Source organism: Lutjanus erythropterus, chromosome 10 (assembly GCF_056507025.1).
Source record: "Lutjanus erythropterus isolate fLutEry1 chromosome 10, fLutEry1.hap2, whole genome shotgun sequence".
In the NCBI taxonomy this organism is placed as follows: Eukaryota; Metazoa; Chordata; class Actinopteri; order Lutjaniformes; family Lutjanidae; genus Lutjanus; species Lutjanus erythropterus.
Window position 1 is genome coordinate 9,784,800 of NC_139326.1, and position 13,950 is coordinate 9,798,749.

At 39.5% G+C, this 13,950-nt stretch overlaps 1 protein-coding gene across 1 annotated transcript in view; it reads left to right on the forward strand.

Moving 5' to 3' along the window:
• The window catches only part of arb2a (ARB2 cotranscriptional regulator A), a 239,966-nt gene extending 237,320 nt beyond the window's left edge, over positions 1-2,646 (forward strand). Inside the window, exon 11 of the mRNA XM_084728154.1 lies at positions 2,335-2,646. Within this exon, the coding sequence (XP_084584280.1) occupies positions 2,335-2,495 (161 nt within the window). The 3' untranslated portion in view covers positions 2,496-2,646. The remainder of the gene's footprint in view (positions 1-2,334) is intronic.
• The last annotated feature ends 11,304 nt before the right edge of the window (positions 2,647-13,950 follow it).

Genomic DNA, 13,950 nt, shown 5'->3' on the forward strand with positions numbered 1-13,950 from the left:
GAGAAAAAAAAAGGACAAAACAGAAGTAAAAACACTAGTGAGGGAGAGACCGATGAGACGGAGAAAATGGAGGAGGAGGAGGTGGAAAAAAGATCACAGTGCCTCAAATTGGATATAAATGATAGATTAGAGGTGTGAGGGGGCTGTGTCTTTGTTTTCCAGGGATGGATGTTATGTTGAGCCCTACACAGGTAGCAGAGTCACCGAGAGTGCCAGGTTATTGACTCCCATGATTGCTAGGCCAGTAAATTTGACCCAAGGCACTAACTGCAGTCTGCTCGCTATATAGCGTGCAGCGCGGTCCCTTATCTCAGAGTGATCGAGAACCCCCTTACATACTCACACACACAAACAAAACACACCACCTGCAACTGAACCCAAGCCCACTCTCAGCCAAAGACCCAGCATTTACCCACAATCATACACACAAACACACACGTGCACGCACGCCATCTCCATTAATGCGTCCAGGCAGGGGTCAATCTAATAAACATTGGGTCAGTGCAGTGGTCATCAGAGGCCTGTCTGTGGTGAGAGAGCCTTTAAGGTGCTTCCTAATTGTATCCCTGCGGCCTTCTAGTCCTGCTTTTTATAGCCGATCGCATGTACACAGAGGAGAGGGGAGGAAGGAAGGCGCAGAGGAGAGGAGCAGAGGTATTTTTAATGTACGACTGATTTGACTCATCCAGAAGGGTCGTGGGTTTCAAACCTTCTCTGCTTGTTTTCATACTGCTCTGACTGATTTCAGATACTAAGCTTATCCTTTTGTATTTAATCCTCCTGAGAAAATTGTAGAAAGCCATTTAAATTTTCTTATCTTAAAAAAATTCAGGTCCCAACAACAAAAAACAGTATGTAGTGTGCAAATAAGGATTCAAAAAAGAAAACTCATTATTTCGAGGCTTGTATTCACTCATCCCTCTGTCTGTAAACACATGTAAATTTTTCTTAGATCCATCTATCAAGGGATGAAACTCTTAATATCATCTCGCGGAAAACCTATTCTCCCTCTGGGAAACAAGAGGGCACCTCAATATGGCTTCTCAAGTCCAGTTACAGTTGTGTTGCTAAGCAGCTGAGCTGCTAGCCAGCGGCGGCAGGAACAAGCCATTATCTGTTAGCGCTCTCGCTGAATGGTTGGTGAGCAGGAGCGGAGACGAGTTGGGCAACAGCTGCAGCCGCGGTCTGTCCTCATCATCGATGCTCCGATGCAGAGCCGAGGTGTTCTTTCGCAGGAAACATAGAAACTGCCATCGTGTTTGCAAGCTATCCAACTAAAAAGCTGGCCAGCGATACCCTAACCCCTGGAACCTGAGGCGTGTGTACCAAATTTCAAGCTCCAGTGTGACCCCAACTTGGGAACTGGCTAACCCAGAGGAGGTCAGAGGGAAACCCAGCACTGCTGCTGCCTCCCCCCACCACCACCCGACCACCTGATATGCTTACTAGTTACCTCTCTGCAGCTTCTGTCCTGCCTATCCTCAATCAGCCCTTTAGAATGAATGAGTACCGCTCCACTGGTTTCGCTTAGTGCGCCCATTGTGCATAACTCTGGTTCTGTTGGAAGGCCTGAGATGGAAAGCGGGGCATGCAGTGGTGTTGATTATCAGGTATCCGCTTTGGATAACATATGAAGGCTGTCCCATTGGACTAACAGGTCATAGGCTGTCATGGCTCTCATGCAGAAGGCCTTGGGCTTGCATGGAGTTGTGCAGTGCATTGTGGGAGTGGACAGCCTTACAAGATAAACATCTTCTTTAATGCTGGTCATTTATTTTCACCTTTTGTGTTGGCACAGCAGGTGCATAGGGTGCAGAGTTACATTTTTGCTTTGTTAAATAGTGGATCTTGATCGGTCAATTATGGCATTCTAAGGTCTGTTATTTCTCAATAAGAAACCTTTGCCATGAATGACAGATCATTGCAATGGACATTGCTCTGGTTATAGACTCTGGGTTAGCAATAAAATCATTTTTAAATCAATACAACCACTTTTAAATCAATATTTTGTGTCAATATATTGATTTTTTAAGTAAGTGTCCTTGTAATAAGCAGGATAATGTACAGTGAGCAGGCTATTATTATGAAATAAACCCCTTCAGGGTGATTCAGGATCCCTCTGCTTCACATCAAGGTCCTGCACCACCCTTTTGGGTTTTATTTATTATCACCTGTTCACTATACATTGTCACTTACTCAGTATATCGCTGCTCACTGTACATCACATCTCTTATGAAATGTTACGCACTTTCTTTGCCTGCAGCATTACAGTAAGATGATACTTGTGACTCCTACTTATGCTTATGTTTGTGTCTGTGTATCTTTTACTTGCAGGCACAGAGAGGCACGAGCTGACCTCCTGGATGAGCTACGACTCCATCTTCAGGTTCTTCAGCGAGGTCCTGGAGGTGAAAGAGGACGAGGAGGCGGAGGAGACCTCCAACACTGTCACCACACGCAGCAGCTCCCTCAAAAGCAAACACCAAGATTTGTAGAAGACCAACAAAACTGACTTGGAACCAGAGGAGAGGCAGGAGGGTGGCAGGGGATCAGAGGGGGGGCGATGCAGGAAGGGATCCTCTCTGCTTTTCTTTTTTTTTTTTTTTTCCTTTTTCCTCCCTCTGTAACCTCCTCCCTCCATCTTTCCTTCCTGAGTGTCATTTCTCCCTTCCAGCTCTCCCTGGCTCTGCACACACATAGCCTTGTTGTTGAAAGAGACAAGAGTACAGGGTCACCGTGTATACATCACAATAACGTTTTGCATTACTTCTAGATGAGCGCAACTGTCAAAGCAATATGGGCCTGAGTGTTAGCGCTTCCCGTGGGCTGTGGCCTGGCTGCGGGTACGGGCCACAGCAGCAGAGATTAAGGCTGACAGGCGCTGTGCACAATGCACTGTGGTGCACCTCTAATTGTCCTGACATCAGCCTGAACTGAGCTAATGCCCCGCCTGCCCTCCAGTCTGCACTGCTCAGTCTCTCCCTCCTCTCCCTCTCCTCTTCCCCCGCTCCCGGTCCTAAAGCTTGAGCTGCTTACCCCGAAATCAGCCCCTATCTTCTCCTGCAAAGGTTCGATATCATTTCAACCTGATTAGTTCCCATCTTCTTCTTTTTTTTTTAAGCCTTTACCCGCCACACATGTTTTTAATAAGAGTGAACACACACTCTTCGCTGGTGACCATTTGTTTTGTTTTAACAAAGGGTGTTGTTTTTATGACTTCTTCATTCTCTAACTCCTCCGCACATGCAGCCAGCTTTTAAACCTGACTCTTCTCATTCAGCTTTGTGTAAAATGTGCTTCTAACTCGTGCCATATATTTCTAGGATTGCAGTGCTTATAATAACAGATATCTTTTTTTTTTTATTTCTCAACTTTGAGCTAAATTTGAATGCAATGTCTCACACACATTCACACTATGTGATTTTTTTAATATTAAGCCAATACTTCTCTGAGCTGTTTACTTTAGAATATCCCTAAAACTGTGGAGAGTCCACCTCTCTGTGTTTATTATACCTTTTTTTTTTCAATTTGATATACCTGAAATTGATGCCTCCGGATGATTGAATGTGATGAAACAAATAAAACAAACACAACCTGTGCTGAATATGGAAAAATCCAGGACACTGAGCATATTTAAAATTACTTAAAGTCAAGCATCAGAATGGGTTTGAGGGATATCTCATTTTAACAGGAGCCAGAAGTCAGCTCACAACACTCATAAAGCCCCAATATATCGCCTTACACATGTCAGGAAATCCAAGATTTCAATATTATTCTAAGCCTGAATGATATTTCCTTAGATGTTGGAGAAATGTAACATATCTATTCTTTCCCCTCCACCAAAGTACTCTTCTTCTTGTGTACTTAGAAGTGACACAGTCAGCTCCCTGCTCAGCTGCACATAATCTGACTAAGTGACACAAACATGATAAATTTTTTTCCACCAGGCTGGTGTGTTTTATAAACCACTCAAGGCTTAATGGAATACATTTCTAATGTGTCATGACATTAGTAAAAAAACTCAAACTGGATACTAAATCTTATGATACCTTAGACACATTCTCAAATATATACTTTTCTCTTTTTTTTCTTTACTTCAAATAGTTACCATTGTTTAACTTTTACACTGTGAAATCCTGCCTCTCCTGCCTACTGTATGGTTTAAGGCTTTTGTGGATTATCTTTCTCGCTGTAATGAGACAACTGTGGCTGATGGTTGCAGGCCTAATTTCCTTTTAATTTGATTCAGATCTCTCTCCAGGTTTCAGCAAAAGAAGTTGGCTTATTATTTGATTTGATGAGTTTCGTTTCAAGATACCACTGCTCATCTTTCTGCTTTTCAGCTACAATCAGTTCATTTTTCACTCCATAATTTGTATATTGTTGCCTTAGGAATAAACAAGACTCTGTTCACTGTTTTTAATAATATCCAGCAAAGCCATATGTGAATGGAACTAAAGATGTAAGAGCAGCCTAAATCCAAAGCACAGTCTGCAAATAAAAGGGGACTAATTTTGCCAATTGCTCTTGAAGACATTATTTTTTGCAGATGGTTTATATGTTGTATTGGTTAAAGGAACACGCCTAGTTTTGTTTAATCGCAGTAGAAGCCTTTGGATTTTATGAAACCGCGAGTGTCCTGCCAGGTCACATATTTTTCTTATATTCTCAAATGTTTGTCTCATTCTCTTTTGATCCTTTTTTTTGTTTTAAACGACTGTCTATAAAATTATTTTAAAGTTTCTGCAACACATTAATTACTGTACTTTTACATGATTGATTTCGTTTTTGTAATTAACCTATTGATCCTGTCAAAAAGCAAATAAAATGAACTTTTGCATCTTGCTTTTTAAACTGTACTTATTTTTCCTTTTTCAATATTGCGGATTTTTTTTCAGTTTTGCTGTTTATTTAATCGCGCTTATCTTGGTGATTTATCTGAAATATTTGACTGAAGCCGGTGCATATTTAAACGTGTTGAAAAATACATCAGCAGTACTAGAAGGTCATGTGCGATTGCAAAGAGAGACATGGAGATGTGAAGCAAAGTGCAAAGTGGGTGCAGAGGGACGAGAAAGTCGAGCAGCAAGTGAAAAACGACCTGAGTCATCATCTCAGATGACATCTATGAAATCTAACCAACTAACATTCATTATCGGCCAGAGTTAAGTGGCTTTTATCGTGTTTCTAAACAGTCCAAACTTACTTTATTTCACTGTTGCTTTCTTTAAATTAAGCGGTAAAAGTTTTAAGGGTTGAAAATTACAAACTTGTCCTACAGGTCACAAAAAGAGCAATATCCTTAAACTGATTCGATCGTCAGTAAAAGGGGTGTGTCAAAAGGAAAACAAACTATAAACAGTAATTCCCCTCTTTTTGGTCATTAATTTTGGCAAAGTGACCCCCCTCCTCTCCAACTCAGCGAGGTTTTACAGCATCATTTGTTTTCACACGGTGAAACCGATCAGGTCATTAAACGCCCCCTCAATAAATCTTTAGAAATCTTTTCCATTAACCCCTGAACAACAAGTGGAACCAGGCGAGTCCCCCTCACACCGTGTCAGGCCGCTGATTAAAGAGAGGCATTCAATCACACACACACATACACACACACACACGCAGAGAAAAAGAGGGACACACACAGGAGTGAATTAGCCCCAACTTTCTGTCTTAAAAATGTCTCAGAACTTCCTCAGGACAGGGCTGCCCAACTTAATTCTGACAAAAAATCTCTATTCTTGTATTATAGCGAGGATTTTCCGAGTTTAATTAAATAACCTGCCTTCTGTCCGGAGCAGTGATGTAGTGGTACCATAAATTATGACCTCCAGTCAGTGATCATCAAAGGCGGACGACTAATACACGGCGAAATAAATTATTAAATTCGGCCAGGAATTATTTTATGCCTTGAGACTTGTTCACTATCTTGTAAGTCTATTTTGCAGATTATATGACAGCGTTAAAAGTTCTTTAAAGTAACTTCAGGTATATATCCTTCAGTTTGCATCCGTGTTCCAATGCAGAGGAAACATTTCCGTCAAGTTTCAGATAAATTTGGGTAGCCGTGTTCTCGTTTCTTAGCATTTGGCTGACTAGAAACTGTATCCTGTTTATCCTTAAGCAGCGGTGGGAAGTAACTAAGTACATTTACTCATGTACTACAGCCCACTTCAGGACAATTTTAAGTACTTGTAGCCTTTATTTAGTTCCATTTTATGCTGCGTTATACTTCTATTCCGCTGCATCTCAGAGGCAACTATTGCACTGAATGTATTTAATAACTTCAGCTACTTTTCAGATTCAGATTTTATAAAGACAACATGTGATCAATTTATAAATTAAACGGATAACAGAGTAAAAAATTAGGTCCATGCACCTTTACAAACTATCATAGCAAAAACTCACACATTAATGCATCAGAAGTATTAATCAGATAAAACATAAAATAAATCAGGGGCCATTCTTCTGCAAAATGAGTACACTTTAAAAAAAAAATTGTACAGGAATTTATTGAAATTGACTAATCTTTTCTTATTAACTCAACATAAAGACACAAGTTTTATTTATTTACGTTAATTAAACTTAAATTTTTTTAGTATTTATTTTAACAAAACTTAAGTTCTTTTAACTTGAAGTCTTTTGGACTTGAGTGATAAGTTGAATAAATGTACTCTACAGAGTTAAATCAGTTAATTAAATTAAGTTTCTAAAGACATGATCAGCAAGCATTGTGTGGGTTAAAACTCTCCTGAGACTCTTCATTTTTATAGTCTGAAGAAAACATATATGATGAAAACACTATAAACATGATGAAAGTTGGTACTGAATTTAGCCCCCACCCATTTACACTTCAAATGTAATACATTCACTGGCAGCAGTTTTAAATAATGTCTTTGTGCCGATGCTGGAACGAGAGCTGTTGGTTCAGTTTAATATCTTAACTTTATCCAACATGTTTTCTGAAGTACAATGGAACAAACACTGAGTTTATTTTACTAGAAAAGTTGTTTTTTGTTTTGTTTTGAATCCTGGACAGCCTGGACACCAACTCTTGTACTGGGATTAGTCTCACATATTGTCTTTATTTAATTCATTTAATAAACACTGGGAGCTGTTGGACAACACCAGGGGCAGCTGAAGTTTAAGTTCTTCATGTGAAATGAAGAACTGACTCTTCAAACTGAGAAAATCTAAAAGGAAATCATCAGTGTGACTGAAGAATTGTTGGTTCAACTTAATATCTTACTATTATTAATATGTTTTCTCAAGTACAAGTGAATTAATAGCATATTTATTGACTAGAAAAGTTTATTTGTTTTGAATCATTACAACATTACTTCAATTTCAAATCCAGTCCCCTTAAATTTTTAAGGCAGCCTAATATTAAGCCAAAATTTTTTTACAGTGTATTTTAATACTGTAAGAACATTTAGATGATAATATTTCTGTACCTTTAAATGTGAGTTTTTGAATGCAGGATGTTTGCTTGTAACGCAGTGTTTTTCCATTGTGATTGCTCTACTTTTACTTCAGTAAAGAATCAGAATATGTCCTTAAGTGATTCTCTGAGAGTGTTCAGATTGATCACTCATGCATCACTCTGTCACATGTAACTGTCTTTTAACTTCTAAAGGCAGCGATGATCTCTTCATGTCTATGAGGGGGGGGACTAGTTTACAGGCTCCTAAAAGTTCCCGGGAGCCTCCAGGAGAAGGAGGGATCCCCCAAAAAACCAAACGACAAACAGTCTGATTCGTTTTGTCTTTTTTACTCGCTTGAAGTTAGCGCACGCAGCGTGTGAATGTGTAATAGGTATGACTGATTTGATTATAGGTTTCACTCCGCCAGCTATTGTCGTCACCTCACGGTACAGACAGTTACAGACAGCTCCACACTGAATCATATCTCCTGGAGAAAATAACATCAGCTGCGGAGCTTTAGGATATAAATCCTGCCATATGGGGGGTCCGTGCTGTCTGTAAATGTTAAGATTGTGGGGAGGAGTGGGTGATTTGGGTGGGGTCCCTGACGTGAAAAAAAGTTGCTGCCATCGCCTGATATTTCAATTTTTACTTTAAGAGAGTTGTTGTCACGCTTGCTTGCTCCGGCCCACTCTGATATGCACGCCATCCCTGCAGAAGATGAACTCTTTCCAAAGGAACCAAGCATTAGGCAAAGTTGGAATGTCACCCCTCTGACAGCCCCCCTCACATACACACACACACACACAACACACACACTCTCTCTCCTTCAGCACTCCTCCAGCGGATCACTGTCAGATCACTATTTGCATAATTATATGCTCAGCTCAGAAGAGAAAACTAACCCCCAAATTTTACGGGTCAACTAACTGCAACAATCAATGTTTTATCGGGTATACTAAGGGAAAAAATGTCTTTAACAATCATGGTGGAGGAACTCTCTTTCTCTCCCTCTCGCCCCTTCTATATCAACTCAATTCAATTACTTTATTGGCATGACTGCTTATCAGAAACAATATTTCCAAAGCAGTTTAAAAAATGTAAATTCACCCCCCACCCTTGCCTCAAAAAAAAAAAAAAAAAAAAAAAAAGACCCAACCAACCCCTCTCTCTCTCTCTCTCTCTCTCTCTCTCAGTACGTGAGCAAATACTTTTTCATCTATTGACTGGGGGGAGAATGTGTGGCTTAAGCTTGGAGGTGCATTCAAGATTGTATCCCTTCTTCCCTTCCCTTATTCTGCCCCTCTTTTCTCCGCCCGGCTCTATACTATACTGTGTTTTTCCTCCGCAGAAGAGGTCTTTAATATAGGCCCTGTTATATACCAGAGCACAGAACTCACTGGCCGGTTTCGTTAGACATCATTACATATTCATTGACTTGCAGAGAAACCATTTAATCCAGTGGAAACAACTCCTCTTCAATCGCCTGCCTCTCTCCTTCTCTATTCTAATAAGGACTCGCAGACGGAGCAGACAACACTTGGGGCCACAGGCATCACATTTAGGAGAGAGTGTGTGACTGGGCTTTATTCTGCGGGGGCGAGGAAGGTGAAAGATGCGGGGCTGGGCACAGGTGTTGCACCGAGTGGGGTCCCAAAGTGGGGTGCTGGGCCTCTTAAGGGCTGCAAGAGTCCCCATAGAAACACGCAAGTATACTTAAAGGGCATAATATGCAGGATTTTCCTTTAAAAAACATACAATATATATATTCAAATAGAAAATCCCTCTGTTTGTATTGTTTTATTTTGTCTTTATCAACACAGAATATCGGTATTTGACGTCTTGGGAATGAGACTCAAAGACTACATTGCTGGTGCGTTTATGAACAGTTTGGACAAATCCAACTGATTCTAGCCTTAAAGGTATACTACTAAAAAAAAAAAAAAAAAAAAAAAAAAAAAAAAGAGAGACCATGCACTTTTCTTGTATTTTCTTATTTTATCATTCTTTTGCTGTGTTCATGACACTTTACTGACCCAAAATGTTGCATTTGACAACCTGGGAATGAGACTCAACAATCGACTATCTTTCCAGTGCTTTTACAACCGGCTCATATAAATCTTTTCCATCTGTAAAGGCACAGTATGCAGAGTTTTCCTAAAAATCACACACAACTGCCTATATTTTCTTATTTTATTACTATTTAGCTGACATCCTGGGAATGAGACTCAACAATCAACTTTTGTTTTGGTGCATTTACAGACAGCTTGGACAAATTCTACCCTTTTTTCTTAAAAAAAACAAACAATGTACAGACCCTACACTCTTTCTCATTATTCCTCTGTGTTCGGGACACTGTACCAAGCCAAAACGTCAGTATTTGCTGACCTGAGAACAAGACTCATCAATCAGCTATGTTTCTGGTGCATTTGCAAACAAATCCTGCATATTCCACCTTTAATTTCAACGCGTTTAGTGATGCGAATCATTTGATGTGCGAGATATCACACATCATATATATATATATATTATGCACAAATTGCAGGAACACGCCATTATGGGGAAAAAGAGCAAAAAAAAAAAAAAACTAAAGGAAAAAACTTGTATAATGATATCCTGAACACACAGACACACACTCACAGAGTCACATATAGGATGACCCGCTATTCTTCTGCCTCTGCTCTCACCTGTCTGGGGGCTCCTATGAAAAAGGACTATCATAACCATAATGTGTGGAAATATGCAAAGCAAATCGGCTATCCCAGCAAAACTGCAATTCCCCGGGTTATTATAAGAGGAGAAAGGCTTGTAAGGAGGTGAAAAATGCCTTTAGAGACCCAAATCACCAAGAAACACAGCCAGGCTGAAGTCCTATAGGAATATAATACGAATATTAGCGGAATATTCTGGTGGTTGTTCGTTGGTATTTTCTTTTCTCGGCTTTGCTGTCTAATACTTCTAAGTAGCCACTACATCAGCAGCATGGCCTAATGTGTGTGTGGTGCGTGCTTGAGGATCCTGGCATATAATACTCCGATTGTGGGACAGCTGTTGGCAGAGCCGTTTTACGGTGTTCAGTCCATTTGGCTTTAATAGCAGCTTTCAGGCGGACCGCTACTCTATCCCCTCACCGCCCCCTCAATTACACCTCCTCTGATACTCTGCTGGCCTAAAGACTCCTGCAGTAAAAAACAGCCTCTGAAATGCAATACATTTGAAGAATGGGCTCTGACTTTTAAAGATTTGGGGGCTATACTCTGATGATTTCAGGGGAAGCAATGTTAGGCAAGCAGTGATGAAGGAGGGAGGAAAGGAAGTATAACACAGCTCATTGGCCCAGTTTAACAGGCCACCGACGACTTACTGGGGAAAATTGGTCATTTTGTCTTGATGAATGGCAGTGGAGATGAAGGGGCTCGAGGTAGGCCTGAGATCGAGGCCTTTCTCAGGCTGTAAAATGCGACTGGATATCTGAAAGCTTAACGCCAGTAATGTGTGTTATTTAGCACTCTGTAATTTGTCAAATTTCAATATCGAATTGACAAATGCCAATTTTAATTACATGCGTGTGAGTGTGTCAGCGTGTGTTTTTGTTCGTGTCTTTTTCTAAGATGTGCACACTTGGCACAAAACAAGAAAGGAAAAAAAGAAAAAGGAAAAGACTTTTATTGTGATAGTTTCTCACAGTATTTCTTTGTGATATACACAGAAAAAGTTGAAGGGAGCGTGAATTTACTGCTCACAGGTGTCAGACTCACCTCTAAATTACCTCAAAGTTTATTTATTATATTAATTTTTTTTATTTTCATGCGAGGTGCTTACAAGGCCTTTTAGATTTTTCCTAATGATTTAAATACAAATTGTGTTAAAGTTTTAACCAATAATTGATCATGAATATTAAAATGCACAGAAACTTTTTTATGAGTATTTACTCAAGTTGATACTTATATTTAGAATGATAACGATCTAACACACTGCATTAAAATATTAAAATAAATTACATACAATTATAAAAAATCTATATAAAACAATAAATACTCTATTTAAAAATATAAATGTTTTATATAAAACCAATTTGTATCCTATATGCTAATAGGAAACCAACTACGTTCATTTTATGAAAACGAAAAAAATATGTTTAATGATTTCATAATGTCCTGGATAATCCGTTCTCATAAAGGATGCCTCTGAACAATATTTAAACGGATGTAATTAAAAACAGCAATTATACACTACAAATATTAATCGAAAAGGGAAGTTATTATAATTAAGACTATAAAATAACATAATTCTAAACGAAAATAAAATATGTATGTAGGCTTTATGGAATTGTATTATAGTTTTCTCAAAGTTTACTGAGAGTTCGTATGAAAAATAAAGAGTGGAATTTTCGTCGGAAAGTGGCTCATTGTTTCCTCTCCAGGAGAGAAAAAAAAGATCAGTTATCCTTATGAACCGTTTTATTGGTACCAGCAACACCTATAGAAGTGTATTGTCATCCATGAGCAACAAATTAAATGCATAGTCTTATTTTAAGCGGTCATTATAAATCGAAAGAGGTCGACTGTAAATGAAACAATATTTTCTTGCACTTAAAGAAACGAAATAATGAGGTATTTCCAGAAATCCTTCAAGTATAATCCTCCCAGAATCAATATCGCAATGGAGTTGGTGAGATATCGATTAGAGGGCGGTGAGAGAAAAGGCCTTGACTTACACTGCAAAAAAAAAAGCAGCCTTTTAACGAATCATCAGCCACATATTTTATACTTAATTATTTTATTTCTTAAAAACGTGAAAAGTTACAAATCGAACAGAATGTCAAATGAGCCGGAAATTGCAGTTTAATGTGCACCTGTTCAGCAAAAACTGTTTATTTAAATATTAAAATAAATAAATAAATAAAATAAGTCAGATAAATAAGAAAAATGTGACTGATTCAAATGTCTTTCAAAAAGTTGCTTTTAGGTGAAATTATCTCGACTTTAAGATTCATTTCTTTCTTTCAAAAAAACAAAAAAAAAAAGTTCAATAAAGAGTGAAAGCTGTGTTAAAACAGCTGTTTTTGCAGTGCAACTCCCGAACAAAACCACCGTCTTCTCTCTTTTGGGTTTAAAAAACCTCTGAAAAAAAAAAGAGTGCAAGCAACGCGATATTAAATCACACATTATAGATGAGTTTCATCATGTGGACGTAGCCCTCCGAGGATAAACACGCGCGGTGCGTGGGGTAAGAATAAGATCCAAGTTATTATTACTGAGGGAGCGGCCCTTTCACTGGCAGCACCCTGCATCCTCATTACATCCACCCCAAAAAGAGATGAAGGTCTAAATGAAGTTATTGCCATCCAATGAACTCAAATTAGCCGGGCCACACCATGACAGACAGCTCGGATGGAGAGGAGGGAGGAGGGGGGAGGGTGGAGTGGGGGGAGAGGGCTTGGAGGAATATAGGTGGTGGAGGGATTGGCAGGTGTATGTTTTGATGTGCATTTCATGGTTTGCAAGGCCCCTTAAGTGAAGTTGGGTTCATTTTGAATCTCCGTGGTTAAGCGAGTTAATATACTTGTGTTATTAAAGGGCCTGCAGTCACCTTGCAGCCTGCTCTATGATGCCTCACCCCTCCCTCCCCTGCCTCCCTCCCCTCCCTCCCTCCCATCCCGACGGCTTAGACTTTGTTCCCATCTATTTCATTTCTTTATCAGCCATTCAAATATAACGTTTCTCTCCCTCCCTCTCTTTCTCTCGTCCACAATCTCTCCATCCGGTTGAATGGCTTTCTTTCTTGTCGCTAAGGTCCTCATTGTGCGAGCTACCTGAGTCAGCAGGGAGGATGAAAAGAGGAGAGTTTGACGGGAGGAAGAAGGGGTAGTTTGACATGCGGGGAGGGAGACAGAGGCGATGATAGGCGAGCGGTGCGGGGCCCTGTGAGGAGTTGAGTGAATTTACCTGCTCCTCCGGTGGCGAGCTGTGCGCGCGCGCGTGTGTGTGTGTGTGTGCGAGTGTGTGTGTGAAGTTAACAACACAGCGGCCAACTCTACTTTATTGCTGTTTATCCCCGCAGCAAAAGCTGTCAGGCGGTGACAGATTGGCAGCAGCTCTAATCAGTGCCCTCTTCCCTTCTCTCTGAGATCCCCCTCAACTCATTCACTTCTGATCTCTCACAAATGGATTGTTACTAATGGCGTTTTTTCTTTGACTCATACGTATAATGCACATATGGAAAAAAAAGTGCAACTTTTCATTTTTGATATTCGAACAATGTCGAGTTAATTATTAAGATTCATTATTTAATATTCAATGAGATGCGACGAGTATATCATTAAAAATGAAAATCAAGAAATAATGTTGGATTGCACTGACATTTTAAAACATTTTTAATGTGGCAAACCGTACCAATTAGAGCTAAAACAGGGGATTTATTTTCTTTAGAAGCTGCTATTTTAGTCTGATTACAATAATAAAAAAAAAAACTTATCCAATTAAAACTCAAATATTTTCTATATTGTGCAGAATCTGTAACAAATTAA